Source organism: Argiope bruennichi, chromosome 6 (assembly GCF_947563725.1).
Source record: "Argiope bruennichi chromosome 6, qqArgBrue1.1, whole genome shotgun sequence".
Taxonomy (NCBI): domain Eukaryota; kingdom Metazoa; phylum Arthropoda; class Arachnida; order Araneae; family Araneidae; genus Argiope; species Argiope bruennichi.
Genome location: NC_079156.1, coordinates 97031169 through 97050568, shown reverse-complemented (window position 1 = coordinate 97050568; position 19400 = coordinate 97031169). Strand labels below are relative to the sequence as shown.

General features: G+C 28.7%; 1 protein-coding gene across 1 annotated transcript; it reads right to left on the bottom strand.

Annotated features, from left to right (window-relative positions):
* Positions 1-1690: 1690 nt before the first annotated feature.
* LOC129972446 (adult-specific rigid cuticular protein 15.7-like) lies at positions 1691-6691 on the bottom strand. Its single transcript, XM_056086588.1, has 4 exons — positions 6525-6691; positions 4532-4618; positions 2770-3290; positions 1691-2046 (listed from the first exon to the last, which is right to left on the bottom strand). Exons 1-3 carry the CDS (start codon positions 6534-6536, stop codon positions 2787-2789), a joined length of 603 nt encoding a protein of 200 aa, XP_055942563.1. The 5' UTR covers positions 6537-6691; the 3' UTR covers positions 1691-2046; positions 2770-2786.
* Between the last annotated feature and the right edge of the window lie 12709 nt (positions 6692-19400).

Genomic DNA, 19400 nt, shown 5'->3' with positions numbered 1-19400 from the left:
TTTTCATATACTGGTATATGAGAACTAGTATATTTCATTAACTTATACAAGTACATTTCAGAAACGTATATGTGTATATTCCGGGGCAGGGTTAAAAAAAAATCCGTATATGAAATTATACACTTAAAATAGAATAGTCCGCCATAGAACGGACAATTCCTGAAAGTGCCACCGAGTGTCTAAGGAAGTGGACTGTTGGTCTTTAAGGATTCTCTTTTAATATCTGACTAACTGAGTAGACATTTTAGGAGACATCATTTTCATATATTAAGTCTAAAATTTGTAACTAATGAAAAATTTAATGGCAAGACTGCATGACATTTTATGCATTAAAATCTTCGGTTTTTTTAATTATCACTTTTCCATGTATACGAATGTATAGAATCAGCAAATGGTTCCCTCTTTAATATATCTTTCTAAAATTTAAAATATATTTCTAATTCGGATGATAAATGTGTATACCATATTTCATTGGTATAACTCTTAGATTTTTTGAATTACCCATATACTATTGTAATACACATATACTATATGATATTAAACAATATTGTTGAATATTAAATGGTATAATATTATACAATATTGAGCGATATTATATGATATTAATCAATGTTCCACAATAATAAACAATATTGCGAATATTGAACAATGTCATACAATATTATACAGTATTTATGTGTTACTAGAGTATCGTGCTCACACGCACATGGACAGATAGCCATGATTCTCTTCGCCAGATTTTGTTCAAATTTTGGCAGAAATTTACAAATTTAGTGTTAAGATAACAAACTAAATTCCATCGATCCAACTGAATACGCCTTTTAGATTATTGTATCCACAGATAGACATGATACCAAATCTGAGAGTTTTGGATACGGGACATGGAGATTTACATTCTTTAAAATTTCGAAATTATTTTTTTAACGATTACAATATTTACTTTTTTATTTAACATATGAGGAAATAAAAATCGTTCAAAAAGCTATAGAGATGAGTGCTGAAATTAGAACTATTAAATTCTTCACATATTTTCCTTTTGGATAACAAATGAGCTAAAGAAGTTTTTCCAAGTTCTTAAATTTTTTGAACTTTGAAATATATATATATTGCACAAAAGCAGGTTTTTTTCACCACTTTAAAAAAATCTTTTTTTTTTTTTTTTTTGTTATACCGATTTTATTTTCATGCAGTCTTTTCTCCTCTACTATTAATAGATTTGTAAAAAATACAATTAAATATATTTTATTTCAATACTTTGCATTGTTTAAATTACCAAACTTGTATTCAACACACTGCGATGATATTAAATACATTTTTTATATATAATTTATCGCTATCGTATAATTAAGAGCAAAACTTAAAGATAAAAGATAAATAAATCAAGACTGAAATATAATTTTGCTATGCTGTTAGAACTAAAGATGCGAATTTCGTTTAATCATTTTCGGGATTTTTTCGAGATTGTCATTTTGACACTTGCTTGATGAATTTTAAATGGCATTGAAGTGATAAAAATAAGATTAATAAAATAGTGTTTAGCTGAGTTTGAGAAAATATGATTCTAGCACCTAACCATCAAATACAACATTATCATCATAAACTACCAATTTTTATGAAATTTGCTATAATGTTAGTATTTATACTTAAACTATTGAATAATCAAGCGATTGAAATAAAAAAATTCAGAAAACATTTCTCCAAAAAGTCATTTTATTTGGTTTCACATAAGAAATGAATGATATGTAGCTGCATAGATACAAAATTAAATAGTAGTGATGACAGAGAGACACATTTGGCAGATTATACAAAGCTTTTCAGTTCTGAAGAAGGCCAAAACCATAGTCTGTGCTGGCAGCCTTAACCGAGCGTAAGCTGATGTCCTTTGAACATGGTGCTATCTTTGGATAGTGGTATGTCTTCAACACAAACTTGTTTGAGATTATATGGTTATAAATATATATTAAGTTGCAGTGCCATGGGAAAATATTTCAAGGGCAAGACTGGTGATGACCTTTTTTACCAACCCGTCATTAGCTTTAGAAAGAACTAAGGAAAGAAAAAAATAGAAAATTATTTTTCAAAAAGATGTTAGACAATTTTTATGACTCCAATACAGAATAGAAATTTTGATTTTTTTAAAAATCATTTATTGTGTTACATTAAAAGATAATAATTGGTTTTTCATTGCAAAAAACCTTATCCGTCATCAGCTAGAAGATAGAATAGTGTACATAGAGAGAATAGAGTATTAGTTCTATGTAGTGCATATAGTGGAATGAGCTTTCTCCAAGGTGGCGAGACACTTATAAATAAAATTGGTATATAATAAAATATTTTAAACTTTAGAAATTTATTAAATTTAAATTAAGCACAAAATAAAATTGATGTGCTTACGTATATCCATCCCTATTAGCACATAATGTCTTCGTTGTGATATTTTCCAGCAGGAGAACAACGAATAATATCATGGAGAGATTGTTTTTGTGTTAACTGAACTTGATACGAATTTGTTGATGAAGCCACGAAGAACCGCCATTTTTTAAAGGTTAGTAATTCAAAAGTAACCGATGCATAAAAATTTCTATTTTTCAATTAATATTCTTCAATTAATTGTAACTTATTCTCATACGCAAAATGCTTTATGGTAGATCATTCATATTACTGTTAAAATTGAAACATTATCTTTCTTTATTAATCATTTGTATTTAATTGATAAATAGAAAAAAATTTACAAATTTATAAATTGTTATTTGGAAGAAAGGAACTCACCAGAAATATAGTTGGAATTACCAATGATGTCCATAAGCGCCATGGCCATAAGCTCCATGACCATAAGGACCATGGCCATAAGCTCCATGACCATAGGCACCATGTCCATAAGCTCCATGGCCATAAGCACCATGTCCGTAAGGTCCATGACCATAGGCTCCAGCATGAGCTCCATAACCGAGGTGGGCTGGAGCAGCGGCATAGACTGGGGCGGCTACATGGGCAGCATAAGCTACAGGGGCGACGTGCTTGACAGCGACTGGGGCAACTGATCCAGCGTAAGGGCTTGCGATGACAGCAGCTGCTGGTGCACTGGCAGCGGTTCCAGGCTCGTTGGTTTTGATGGCAGCACGGAATCCATGGGCATCAGCAACGTATTCGACACGTCTGGCACGTCCGTCAATGTCGTGAATAGTGTATGCACCCTTCTTGTTTCCGTGGGCATCACCTACTTCGGATCTGGAGTTGCTAGCACCGAGACCATCCTTGATATCATAGCCGAAAGCGTAGTTTCCAAAGCCCTGAAATTGCAAGTTAGTAATAAATTTAGAACGAAAAACACATGCACGGAATTCCAAACACAAACGAATAAAATTTTGAAGGAATTAAGAAATAATGCGGAGTTATAGATATGTACTTCCAGGACCTACATTATAAAAATAAGACACATTTAATTCTTATTGAATCTATAAAAAATAAGGAATTTAAGAAATCTTGTTCTTTTCTATGATTACTTATGTCTGAGCGTTTAACACGGCATTGCGTTGATATACATATTTGCCTTTACCTCCCTTTCGCTTTTACAAAACTAATTTTGAATAAATTATTAATATATCAACAAAATAATTTAATAAATATGTTTATGATTTGAAGTAAAAAAGTTTTTAATACAGAAATTTTAGTTAAGGTTTTTTAAATATTTAACATTAATTAGTATTCTTGGAATAAAAATTATTTTTACGATCATTTTTTAAATATAAAATTCCAGTAAATTTCATTTTTTTTTTTTTTTTTTTTTTTTTTTACTTTTCTTACTTTACTTATTCTCATTTATATCTATTTAAATAACTGAAATTTACGAAAATGAAAAAAATTATGCAACATAAAATTTATGGATTAAGTAATTAATGTTTCCACTTCTTAAAAGTCTTAGTAATTCTTTAATTATACTTCTTGGATCCGAAACCCTGTTATCCCACAAGACAAAACAGAGCCTCCCAACGATCGCGAAATGCCCATTTTACATTTACAACCCAAATCCTTTGTTAAAATGTTATGTTTCTAAATTTTTCAAATGCGATTATCTTTACTGAGCAATTTATAATTAATTGTTGTTTTTTAAGGCACTTTACAAGCCCCCTGACGAACTGTCAGCCATTTAAGCCGAATGTGTAGTAACCCCTGAGCACCCTGTAACCCCTGAGAAGTCTGACTTCTAGCTCATATGAAGATGACACTCACATTCGCTTGCACAGCCCCCTTTTACAGGGGGGGGGGATCTTTTTTAAAATTTATCTCGGATAGAATACAGATTTTGTTCTATCTCGGATAGAACACAGCAATCATGACTGAACCAGGACTCGAACCCGGGACGCTCAGATCACGGGGAAAACGCGCTATCCTTAGGTCAGGTTGCTGGCCTTTTTAGTTATTAAATTTATTAATTAACAAGAAATAAAGAAAAAATTTTGTTAGCTTTTTTAAGGACGAAATATTTACAATATCTTTATTCTTGCAGTAAAATTAAAATGCATCTACTCACATCTTGACTCCTAGAACTGACACTGGAACCAGTGTGGACCAGTCCACTTGCATTAACAGCCACAAAGGCGAAACAAAGGATGGCTACCTACAAATAAAAATGGTTGCAATGTAAGTACACACATTTTCAAAAAAATATTGCTTTAAAAAGGAAGAAATATTAAAGCATTAAAAAAAACGCACACAAATATTTTGCACTTCTTCTCTTCCATGCAATGCAGCATTATAATAGAGTAATAGTTCGATATATTTTTCAATGAAGTTTTACTGTTTAAAGCTCCCGTCTTTTTTTCCCTTATGTGTTATTTACCCGAATCACAAATATTCGAATTCTATGAATTTCCGATTTTTTTTTTCAGTATTGGAACTATTCTTGTATCAGTCTTCTTTATTCGACTCTTGCTAAAATAAAAATTTTATGTTTTATTCTGTTCATTAAAGAATATTCAATGTAATATAGAAATATATTTCATTCTCATTAAAGTTAAGAATTACTCTTTTATGGGATGAAAATTAGTGTGATTTTTATTTTTGTTTTTTATTTTTGTTCAATCATTATAAAATATTTTACTGCTAAATATAATTTAGACTGATTACTATCTTGAATTTTAAAAGTGTTTGAATCAGAACACAATAGAAAATAAAAAGCTAAGTAAAATTTTCGTTGAATATTTTGTAAAAATTTAGCAGCTGCTTACGAACTTAATCTGATTCTGGAAAAAAAATCGTCTGGAAAATTAAAGGAATTAATGGAAAATTAAAAGAGAATAAAATTTTCAATCAGCTGATTTCAAATTTCGGACGGAAAGGGATCAAGTCAAAAACCGTGTAGAAGTAAGATATTTGCAATTCTATTATTTTTTTAATTGAAAATTGATTTTGATCAAAACAATTAAAAAAATTAGAATTAATTGTAAATTGCTTGATATAAACAGTAATTTCATAATGAGGAATTAAATATATTTATTTAAATTTAATATGGATATAATACAAGCATATAGCTTACAATTTGCCTTTTTTTAGTTTTCTAATTCTAAAATTAAAATTTAATTTTTTTCCCTAAAAAAGAAATCATCTTCGAAATAAATTTTTCACATAATTTTGATTTTGTTTTCTCCTCCGTAGGGGTAATCTAACGATGTTTTTCAATAACTTATGAATAAAGAGAATAACTGGTAAAATATTTCCGAATGGTTCCAATCTTAAATATAAAAAAGGTAACATTTGAAATTTTTTGATTTGTTTACTGATACTATGTACTATCTACTGAAAGTTAAAACCAAATTAATAAAAAATGTATAATTGAAAGTTTAACAAGCAAAAGAATGGGGAATGATATAAGATTGAATGCAAATAAAACATTGAAAAATTAAGTTTACTGAAAGAATTTATTAAAGATCGTATATATAAAAAATTAGTTTGAATTCTATTGCAAATATTTATTTTAGCATATTCATTTGACTTTAACTTTCAATAGATAATGAATGACTGTCAAAATATTAAACATCTATGAATAGTATCTAATTTCAAAAATATTTTGTAGTATTGGTTTGCAGTAATTATAAAAGATATTAAAATAGAATATTAGGAGATGAGAAATGTAAGCTTAATTATTCTGACTTAAAAAATTAAATTATTGTTTGCTAAGATTCTTTGGCACATTAAAAAAATCAGCATTTATTAAATATTTTTGAAATATTTTCCTCTTACCAATCAGAAAAATGTCAAAAGTTAAATTTAATTCATCAGAAAAATTTTAATCAACAAAGCTACTAATATGAGAGATTAGAAGAGATATAAAATTTAGGTGTGATCCAAACTTAAAAAGATAAAATTTAACTTACTCTATAAATTTTTGTTATGTTAGTTAAAGCATTACTAGTTTATTATTTTAGAAATATTTTTATTTACATGTCAGCAAAATTTTAATAGAACATAGAATTTGAAGGCAAAAGCTTTAAAACTCATAAGAAATGAAAGAAGTGATATCTCACCTTAGCAATCATTTTCGTTGGTTTGTATGTGCTCTATGGATGGAGACCAAGGAGTGTTTGATGTCCGAAAGCAAGTGGTCTCTCCTTATATACCAACTGACCGCAACAACAAAAAGAGTCCTTGCAAATACTGGTCACAATATAATACGAGCTGACCAATAATCGAAAACATTTCATTCAACGTAAACAAAGAACAAGAACACAAGAGGGGAAAGGCCGAAAAAAGAAGGAAAATTTGTTCCGAAAAAAACTGGGTGTGAATCTAGGCGAGGTGTTATTAGCTAAGTACAAGGGCCGCTTGTTTTAGTTTATTTATTTCTTTGCACCGTCGTTGCTTTTTTTTTCTCTCTGATGAATATCTTCTCTGGTAAAGCACGCACAATGCAGGGAAATCCTTCACCCCTGGATCATTTGCTCTCTCTCGGAAGTTTGAAAACTTCGAAAGAAAAGGGGCCGAGGAAAATTGAGAAAGTGAGCGTTTCGGTTATTTCAAGGAGATGTTAGGTTAATACATTGTTCATCTCTTATAAGATAGATTTAAAATATAACCAAACATTATTTTTTTTCCACCGGTGAGATGATGTTTAACCCCTTCATACACAGAATTATCGTACACCGTTTCCACGTACTCGACAATATTTGATTGATTAGTGTCCACTTTTTCATTAGGCGACTGGGACCCCTTTTTCATTTCTTTATTTAAAAAGATCAGAAAAGAACAAATTTAATTGTAAAAAATATTGACTTCGAAATTTTGATGAATTTACAAGTTTTATATATACATGGACCTGAAAAACGTATTTTCGGAAATGTGTCATCTGTCAATGAACAAAACCTATTGATCTATAGACATGAAATTTGGTATGCTAAATTTACATACTGATATGAAATTTTGAATGAAATATGTCACTAGGGAGTCCGTTTGTTTGGCCATCCATATCTATTTTAATATGGTAGCTCAAAACCGTAAATAGTTAGATAAAAGAATTTAGGATACCGATTAATCATTTCAATAAAAAATCTTTATCAAATCTTAGATCAATCTGTCAAAATATTTACCGTCTGTCAAACTGTATATTTGGCAGAATGTGCAACGAAATGCTCGAAAATGCCACGAAATTGAAAACTTAAATAAGGGATAAAGTTTGTCGCCATATTCTGTGTCAAATTTTGGATCCAATTGGGAAGAAAGAAACCACCCAAAATAAATATCAAATTTCATCATTGTGCTGTAAAAGGAAAACGCGGCGCACTTTGTTAGTATATAGGAAATTCTTCTGCTGGTAAATTTAATGTGTGTTCTATTAATAGTAATTTCTAAAATGCAATAAACATATGTTTAATTTAATTTAGATATAAAATTCCATTTTGGTGCAATACAAGGACTATTTTGAGATCGACTTATTAATTTTGAGTCATGGGCGGATAATAAGGACATCCCTAAAATTTTAGAGAAGCTTTCTTAACAATTAAGTAAATAGTTAATTTTTTATAAATTAAAAACAATGCTTCCATTGCGCATGCGTTATATTGTTTAAGCAAATAGCATGGAGAATCCTAGATTTGTCCACTAAATTAAAAGAAAATAGGAAAAAAAATTAATAAAATTTGTTTTACGTTATTGAAATTGAAAAATAAATTTTCTTTTTGTTCAGTTTCATTTTTTTTTGAAGTTTTTTGCTAATTAAAAATTTATTCATAATTAAATCCTTGTTTTTAATGGCCTACTGAGATTTAAATTCTTAATTCAAAATGGCTGACTTCATACTGTTTTGATGTAAACATACATTTGTTACAACTTCTAATGCTAGTAATTTTTTTCCAAGTTTTAATTAATTAAATATTAAGTAAGATTTTGTCGCTTTTTCCTCTATAACGTCCTAAAATATACTTGCCAAAAACTGAATATTATACCATTTTAAAAATTTTAAATGCCCCCCTTTTTAATGAAAATAATGTGCAATTTTTTCTTGAATTATAAACCTTTCAAAAATATTTTTTTGCCTAGTTTTTAACGTTAGATATCATTGTTAAAGTAAGAGACAAATCGTTTATATTGTTTCATCAAACTTTTAATCGTAAGATTTTTTTTCGAAACATTTAAATTCAAGAAAAAGTTTAGTATCTGGTCAATTTGAAAAGAATAAGAAAATGAACTTACAGTATCTTGAAAGTCAATGGGGAATTAAAACATATGAATTAGTCATACAGTTATGCTTGTATTAATACAATGAATATTGCGAAGCTTGAATTCTATTAATAAAGTTCCATTACACAGTGTACAGAAAATATGTTATATTACTAAAATAACATATCTTTAATATCCCTCAAATTCTATTGCTTAAAAATACTTCTTTAAGAGAAAAATAAAAAGAATCAAATTATGCATATGAGATTTAATTAAAATTAAATCCAACCTATGTTCTTTGCGGACAAACTAATCGCCAAAGGCGGTTAGTCCTTAATAAATAAGAATTAATGAGAGCCCTTAGAGCCCTTAGAAAATACCATATCAAATAGTACTGAATAAGAATTACAGGAATGAAAAATGATAGCTTTTTAGATCAGTGATTTAGAAAAAGCATATATCAAGTGCGATTGGCAAAATTTTTCATCTATCGCAACAATGGGTGATCATTAATTGTTCCTACATTATATATTAATACCTCATAATATAATTTGAATTTAGCCTATTTTATTTCATTTTGAATAGTTAAATTATTAATCAGGAGAAAAGAATAGCAAGATTAAAATGAAGATTGAGAAATAAATTTTATCAGAAATAAATAATTTCTAATTCACGGTAATTAAAAATAAAATTCGAAAATAATTGTTTTCAATTATTTACCATACTCTTTTTTACTATCGTCTGCAAATATTTACTCGATTGGGGTTGAGCAATATAAATCATGAAACTTTAACGTTAAAATAAATACCAATTTGTGGATTTTTTTTTTTTTTTTGCATTTATTTATGAAAAATTATTCTACGATGTATTTTTAATTAATTTTTATGTATAGAAAATTCTTTCATCTTTTATTTACCATCTAATTTCAGGCTCGTGAAAACAAATAAATTGCAATGAATTTGATGCTTCATTAGTTTTTGAAAGGAAAGGGCATGTCTCGTTCGTTCGAGGGTTAACAGGGGCCCTGAGCATAATATGATTATTTTCGCACCTCGTTATCATCAGTGACAAAGCAAATTCAAAATAGCCCCCTAGACATAGCAATATATTGTCACCCTTTTATCAAATTTAACTTTAAAAGTTTTCTAAGCGCACTGATCTCCAAAGCAACGCCGATGAATGATGCTCGGAATTCAATACTCCTACTTCTCTCTGTTGATGCGCCATTGTAATAATACCTTACAACCCATAAACAAAATAATGTTTATAGAGTGGATTGCATGATTTGTCATGCGATATGCATAATGCGAAACATTCAAAATGTTCTGTATGGTAGACCTTTGGACATAGATCACCAAATTTTGTGCGTAAATGCTCGTTCAGAAAGAAGTTTTTTTAAACTTTTATATAGATTTCGAATTAAAAATTAATATAAATATTACCATTTTTGGTTATTAACGTCGGAATCGAATATTACATAAAAACTGTGTGTCATTTAATTTTTTTTTTAAAAGCCTTTTCGTGATATCAAATTTATTTTCACAAAATTTTTCTTTAATGTTCATTAATTTTTCAAAGTCAATTTTAAATAAAATTATGAAATTAAATATGGAAATAAAAAATGAAATCTACGTTCGCAAATTTCAAGTTATCATTATTATTTTTTAAGTCATTATTTGTCTTAGTTAATTTAAGTCATAAGCCAGTTTAAACCGGTTTACGAGAGCTCCAAAAAGAACTCCGAAACTTTTTTGCCAATCAAGAAAAAATTACAAATGAAAATTGCCATTTATTCTTTATTCATTGCTTGCGAGATTTCGAGTTTCAAAACCCCCTAACCAAAACAACATCATGTTCTCACAAAAAGGAATACCACATTTGGAAGCTGAATAACGAGCGTTTCCGTCGCAATGCGATTTCTAAATGTTAAACTATTTACCAATAAATTTTTAAACATACTAATTTATATAGATTTATGAAAACAATATTTTTGTAAACACAAATTGCTATTTTATAATTCCTGAGACCATAAAACAGTTTCATAATGGATTAATCTTAGAACAGGAGTCAAATCCTTCTATGTTTCCCACTTAAGAATGAATGAAGTGATATTTCTCCATTGGAGGAGAGAGAAAGTACTTTTATCAAAACTGCTATTAAACGCAGATTGAAGTTTTTTTTTAACATATTATAAAAATTAAATTATTTAAGTTCCTGCGGAAAAAAAGTACATTGTATCAAAATAACAGCTATGTTGTCATAGTTCTACGTCAACCTTTTAAAAACGCATCTGCTGGCACAGAAGCATACGTAATAATAAAGCAATATTGGTAAAAGCAAGTCAACCTTTTAAAAACGCATCTGCTTTTAAAGAAGCATACATAATAATAATGCGATACGGGTAAAAGCAGGTAAAAAAATATATACGGTTAAAAAATGATGATGAAAATTGCCATTTATACTTTATTCATTGTGTACACGCGATTTCGAGATTCAATATTCATTGCCTACGCGATTTCGAGCTTCAAAACCTCCAAACCAAAACAACATCATGTTCTCACATGATAAAAATACAATTTTCTAACAATATTTTTACTTTGTATACTCACCTATAACAAAACAGCAAGATAATGAATAATCGACGTGATTATTTTACTAGCTCTCATGTGACTAAGCAAAAATAAATATTAAGCATTTTAGTTTATTACTAATGATGAAACATATTTTTAATTTTTAATGTTACATCATTATTATTTTGTTTTATAGTTAATGATTTAACATCGAATTTTTTAAAGTGATATTGTTTTATATCTGGAATTCTTTTGGTGAATTCATCTGACTTTACTAAGCCAGATGAATCGGAAGTAAGATACTATCACGTTACAATGTTTCAATCGCGTTACAATGCCACACGTTTCGGTCTAGATGCTCGAATCTTTCTCTCTCTTTTTCCATCCAAACATTTATTATTTTAACAGAGAAAGTAATATTTATATAAATAATGTAATAGTAAATTAATTAATGGAATAAAAGATATTTGGAATTAATCGGAATTTTATTTATTGTACCAAACGATTTGCAAAAAAAGTGGATTTCCCCCCCTTTTGTTTAGTAATAAGAATTCAAATTGTTAAGATATTTGTTTCAACAAACGATTTTTTAAAACTTCGTTTGACGAAAATTAAATACATCAAAAACACGCCAGTTGCAACCATTTACGTTTAAAGTAAAAAGAAGCTTAAAATACGGTAATTCAAACCTTGATTTCTAACTACTGGATATCGTGAAAAGAATGCCGAACTTTTATCGAAATATCTGGAACACGTTTACCTTCTAAATTGACTTTCGTTTTCTTATTTTGATCTTTATCAGAATTCTTTTATTACAGCTGATGCACAGTTCTTAAATTCGCATTTAAAAAGTAGGTTTACTTTTCAAAGAATGGGTTCTTACTTTTTCATTTTTTTGAAACAGGCAATTACTACTCGTATAATCTTTATGTTAATCTGTGTAAACACGGCAGACAAAGTGTATTTCATCTTGTCTTCCAATATAGAAACTGTAAGATTAAAAAGATTTTGTTGATGGAAAAAATTCCGTACCATTTTACAGTGAATTTTAAAGCAAAGTAGAAGAGAAGATAATATCTTCTTAACTTTCGCGTATACTTGAATAACATGGCAAGTGTTGAGTATGGCTGTAAGATGACGGAACTTCATAATCGCAATATATCGTTCAACACATATCGATATTTTTCGATATATCGTGATATTATTATTTATTTATAGCTATTATAAATTATAAATAGCATCTCTTAACATATTGACTGATCAAAACAACTCCAAATAAAAAGAAGTTTCAATTTATATAATAAATAATTTGTTTTCTATTGAATAAAAATAGTTTAGTTAGAAAATTATTTTGTTAAAACCCCTTTGATAAAGTGTGTCAATGCCAAAGCAATGTCTGCATGTTACAATTTATAACTTTGGGTTTAAAACAAGCATTTTGATATATTAGAATATGACAGTAATTATGGAAATATTAACAAAAATTCTGAATAAAGGGGGAAAAGAATAAAGAGCAACAAAAATAAACACAAACCGATAGCCAAAACGAAATCGAAAACACACATTAATTGAGAATATCGATTTATTACATCGCGATTTATCGTGAGCTATTATTCCTGATCATGCTTTCGATAGATCGATATTTTTCAAAAACTGACATAAAAAATCGATTTTTCAAAAGTATCGATTTTTGTCGATAAATCGAAAATCGGCACAGCGCTAGTGTTGAGTATCAAGCATATTTATGTCTCCTAATCACTCAATATATTCTAGTTGCCTCAGACTACCAGCTGTTCACCGGGATCATTAATAATATTTACTATCAAATAAATGTTTTTTTGTTTTTTTTTGTAACTCATGTTCATGATTCCGTCTACCTGTCTGACATTAAAAACATATTATTTTAATTATCTTAGTTAAATTCTGTTTATTGTGTACATGAACCTTTTTAATGAAAACAGTCACATAATATCAAAACGCTATAAAAATGTAAATAACAAGGTTTATCTATCTTCTAAATGTCGCGGTATTGTTAGCTGGCTATTTCTTTTTTTTAAATCTGTCTCGTAAACTTTAAATATCAAACAGAATCCGTCTTCTTTAGTTTTCAATTATGATGAAAATACACGCGAATAAAGGTTTTATGAAACAATGAAAATGATTTGAATATAAGGGTAACAATAAAATACATTACTGGAAATTAGACAAAAAACATTTTTTTTAAATGTATCAAATTTCAGTAAAAATTTCCACGATTATTACATTAGCATAATTAAAAAGGCTTTTTTTTATATTTTAAAACAATTAAAAGTTCATTTTTGCTCTGTAATATTTTAGGAAGTCATCGTGAAAGAAATTAAAATTCAGTTTAATTTTTAATTAAAAAAAGATTTTTAAAAAATCGGCCCTAGGTTCATATTCCTATTCTCCAAGAAATATTTATTCCAAATTTGGTAGCAGTAGGACAAAATTTGGTAGCTGTCTGACATGTAAAAGCCAAAACACACACATTCGTCTTTATTATTAACTAGCCGCCTTTGGCGACCAGCTGGTTCGCCAATCTTAATGTTCGTTTAAATTTTAATAATTAAATATTTTACACAATTCCTACTTTAATAGATTCTTCATCAAAATATTTTAAAACTTCACATTTTGATAGTCATATAATTCACTCATAATATTATAAAAGCCTTCAGTCATACCGTAATATGTATCGCTCTAATTTTCTGTTAGCTCCCGTAGAATTTATGCTTTAAATTAAAGTGGAAAGAATTAATCTGCAATCAATATAATATTTTTTACTGAAACAAAGCATTTTTTTATAATATGATTACTGATATCAGAGTCACTGAGCGTTTAAACTTTATGGGCACTAAATATCTTTCTTAATTTATGTAATATCTCAAGAATTTCTCAACAAAATTTTATGAGATTCATCATGAACAGATTGATTAATTAACAGTGTTTATTTTTAAATGCATCAAACACTAAGAAAATAAAATGAATCGTTTAAAACAATCGGTCGAAAACAGGTTTAAAAAAACTACTTAAAAAGCGATGTACTATAAGCATATACAACTATAACTATAAGCATATACAAAAAATATATAACTAACATAAATACAATTTAATTACAATAGCATGCAACTAACCTAAAAATAATTTAAATCATCCGTTCATAATGGTTGTCATGTCAACAATCAGAACACAATGCGCATGCGTGAATTTTCAACGCCAGTTACGGTAACGCAAATGCGTGAATTTTTTTACGCCAGTTGGGGTAACTCTATGCAGATTAGACTCTTTTAATTTCCTTTATTCTGTTTTATTTTAATTCAAAAGTACTTCATAATGAATCTGAAAGATCGATTAATTAACAATATTCAATTTTAAATGCATCAAACATTAAGAAAATAAACAGAATCGTTTGAAATAATCGGCTGAAAAATGTTAACCCTAGCCTTATTACTATTGGGGGGAAAAAACTGAACTCTTATTCATTTGGCGTTGGGGAAAATAAAAAGTTTTTTGGCGGGAAAGTTAGTTTTTAATTAATAATTAAAATTCTAATTAAAAATTCAAAAAAGGGAACCCAGGTGCACATTCCCGACCTCTAAGGTATACATGTACCAAATTTGGTAGCTATAGGTCAAATGACCTGGCCTGTAGAGTGCCAACACACACACACACACACACACACACACATTGAGCTTTATTTATAAGTATAGATAGATATATATTGAATGACTGAAGGATATAACGAGATTTTTAATTGCATAGACATTTACAATAAGAAAGTTATCAACGTCGAATTTCGTTTATCAGATTATTCTTTCTGCGGAGGAACTGCGTTGCCATAATCAGCACTGTTCACTGGTATTGCCATTTCTTTCTGTGAAATTTCGGCGAATATTATTTCTTCAAAGCACGTATTCTGCTTAGTTTCGTAGTATTGTGACTAGAAGAGAATATATATTTTGAACAACTTTCAATACACAAACTGGGCCAAAAATGAGATACCTAACTAAAATTTTGGCGTCATAACCATATACCAAATTTTATTTATATAGATTGTTTATGCTTTTGTATTATCGTATTCAGATACACAAAAAGGGCTGATGAACTAATAGAATACCTACACTTAAAGGGAATTTAAAGGGAAATTTCTTAGAAAATTAGAAAAAGATGACATTTTGGTAAAAGAATCACACACTAATGTATATTTATTTAGTTAATTGAATTTTTGAGATATCATATTTACATGCATAAACATATTATATATCATATTTACGTGTTACATGTATGTTCGTAAAAATTATTCGAAAATCATTTCGATTCAAAATATGATATAGTTCTACATACAATAAAATTTCAATTATGGCCATAAAGCCATATAAGTCAATTTTTTTTCATCCAATTCACTGCATTTTTGAATTTCTAGTGTTCGCAGACGGATACAATTCGAAAAAAAAATAATAAAATAAACTCAAACAAATATAAAATACAGTAATTCATCAGAAATAATTATAGATCAATTTTTAGATAATTCTATAAGATTCATATGAAAAAATAATTGCGAAAAATTCGTAAGGACAGTTTTAAAAATATGGGAATAACTTGTTTCGAAAGCCGTTTACGTCTTTCAGAAAGGCATGATTTAAAATTACCCAATATTTATCATACAATGGTCAATTGATCATTAATGTGTGCTAAATAGTTGTCACAATTTTAATCTTGTCCTGTTTATTTTCGAAAGCCTTGTTCATGTACTTAACTGATTTCATCATCATCTATTGTGACGAAAAACTTATATCGGATATTCCTAATCAAAACGAACAATGCAATAAAAACTAAATTCCCTAATCAATTAGTATTTGTGTTCTTGACTAGTTTCTATCTAATCCATCAATAAGATGTATCATTTATTAAATATGGGAATCACCTTGAACTCTAGAAAAAAGGATTTCCAACACATTCTATATATTAAATAATAATCCGATATCGTAATTGTATTTAACTAATAAACCTGATAATTTAAGATCCTAAGAAATGTTGAAGTTAGTTAATTAAGGAATTAATTTATTGAATTATATTTAACTGTATCTGAAATAGTTAATCACTGAAGTTCATCTTTACAATTAACTTTTAATATGATAATATTATCTAGTTATTATACTTTTTCGAACTCAAACCAATTTTGTCATTCATGTGATTTTGCGAGTGCCAACGTTGTTATAGAAAAAAAAATCCATCAGGAGGGGTATGCTTAAAACTTTCTCGCATACACTCTAATAAAGGTGTTAATCCAAAGAACGCCTTGCGTGGCATTGGCGTACAATAGCTACGAAATACTAACTTTTGATGTGAATTTAGCATTTTTACTGAATCTATCGTGTCATCCTTGGCGAATGTTTTGGCGATTAATTCTTGGCATGCTGTTAATAGTATCCGAAAATCAAATTTGCTATTTAGATGCGTTTTTCTCAACCGACGGAAACAAAACTTTGACATAGAAATTGCGCTTGTAGTTAAAAAATCGTATACTAAATTTTATAGATTTAAATCATTCCATTCCGTCTTTGAGTTATCACATTTACATGTTTCTGAAAGTACAGATCCACAGACGGACAACCCCTTGTTGGATTTGGTTTAAAATTTAACAATGTATATATACTCCATAGCTGTTAAATGTACCGCATTTTATCCATATAGTTTTCTTCGTTTTGTAATTATTCTGTTAACTTATATTCGAACAGCTGGACAGCTGGAATTCTTCTGCATAGATTTTACTCAAATTTTGATAGAAATCATCAAATTTGGAGTAAAAATCGTATGCCAAATTTCATTTCTGAGTGATCTTTGTCACATCCAGACAGACGGGCATTTTCCAAAAAATGCGTTTTGACGATTACTATACTTTCTCTGCACTACGTATACGAAAAAGTAAAAATTATAGTTCATGGCTATATTAGTACTTATAGAATATCCGAAATACTTTTATAGAAATATCCGAAACTTACTTCATCTACTAAATTTTTAGCATTGCAAAAAAAAAAAAAAAAAAAAAAAAAAAAATGTGCAATTCTTTGAACTACATATCTCCATTCAATTCTTGTCTTCATTTTTTTTTTCCACTTTGATAGATAGCATTGGCATTCAATGATTTTCCTATTCAAAATGGCCCCAATAAGGGTGTGTTAAAAACGTTAAAAGATCAGATTGCGTGCAGGAAATATTTATTTATTTGAAAGATATTATTTCAGCTGAATATTTTTAATCCATTACGTGCGCTGTTTTACTCAGAAATCCATTTTAAAATGCTGGAAGTCGAAAAGTAGCTCACCATCGCTCCATTAAGTAGTTACTTAAGGCCAAAAGATACCTCGTTAGCAGATTTCTAAGGTCACGAATGAAGGTGAGAGTCCCATAACAATCCGTAACCAATTTATAAATCGAATAATGTTTGCAACCTTGAGAATGCCGCGCCATTAAGCTGTGTTTAGTTACAAGGACGAAGGTCAAATTCCGCATGCTAATATTTTCATTCAAGTAAAAAAGAAAAAAATATATATATTTCAACAACCATGTGTTGACTGCATGGGAAAATGTAAGCTAACCGAGAGAGTTTGTGGGAAATTTTATCATTTAGATTTATTATTAGTTATTTGGATATTTTTATAACCAATTAATAAAGAAAGTAGTAAGCCTATTAACTCTGAGTGTGATCTGGAAGTTTATCTAATAGTCGTTTATCTATCTGATGCGTTTGAGTTCAGAAGCTGATTAAAGAGACCACAGTCTCTGACTAACCAAAGCAATCCTGATTTTAAACATTTTGTCTTGGTCTAAAAGAAAATCCCGGATTTTTTTGGGTTTCTCTTTTCTTTTAGTTCTTTTTTTAATGTTTCTTTCTTTTCTTTTCTTTCTTTCTTTTTTTTTCTTTTTTTTTTAGTTTTTAGTAAATAGCTCATATTAAAATCTGTGGTGGTAATTTTTCGGCTTTAAAAATCGGAAGGTTGCATGTTAAAAACATGACACCACCGAAGAACAATTGTGTATGAGTTTTTGGTGCTCGGTGAAACATTGGTGATATTTCGCTGATGCGGCTTAGAAATTTGAAGAGTATTTGCCAACTCAGGTATCGTCCTTGGCATTTTATAACGGTTCAAAATGACGAGATTCACCCTTAAATAGCTCTCATGAAGTGTTGAAATGGAATGTAAATATATCTTGGTTGTACTAAAAAAAATGTTAAATTAATATAATTTTTAAAAGATAGCTATTAACAAATTTTCTTTCCTATTTTCACTATGCGTAAAATATAATCAAGCAATTTTAATAGATAAACACAGCTATAGGATAGATCCCATATCTTTCGTACTTCAATTCTTAAACCATATCAAAAATCAGGTTATAAATACCTCAACCCATAGGGCATTCATTTGGCAGTAATCAAATTTGTTATTTAATTTAATGTTTTCTTAAAAAAATACCTTAATCTAATATATTTTGAAAATCAATCAATGTCTATTATTTTATCAATTCAAATATTTCATTTTCATAATGCAAATATTTCATTTTCATAATGCAAATATTTCATTTGAATTTTGGCCTGGATTCTATACAGCTAAAAAAGAAATTGGAAGCTGAATAAATAGTACAGAAAGATAACAAATTGTCTGCATTCTGTAATATTTTCTTCATAGTTGAAAAATATAAATGATGCTTAAAAATGTTGATGTTATCTTCGTATTTTTTAAAAAATTTTTAATTACTTTTTCGGTAAATGTATAAAAATTTTAAGGAACTTTCTTTTGCCTACAGAATTTTTAAAAAAACGATCAATTTACATTATGAACGCGTTTTTTTAAACAACTCCATCTACCTTAGATTTATCTATGCACAAGTCAAGACCTGGTTTAGTTTAGATAGAAGTTATAACATTTTTTTTTAGCAAATTCCGGTCGATTATCTATCTTTGCTGTCCTCAATTGCTCTACTGTCTTTTAAACGGTTTGAATTTGTTTGTTATTTCTTCGATTTATTTCAAGGAAAGAAGTCCATACATATCGTACCATAAACACAGAATATTTTGCAAGAAGAATGTAATCGCTATTTAGGAAAGTGCCTAACATTCAAGACTGATACGGATAATATGAGATGTATGGTGATTTTATT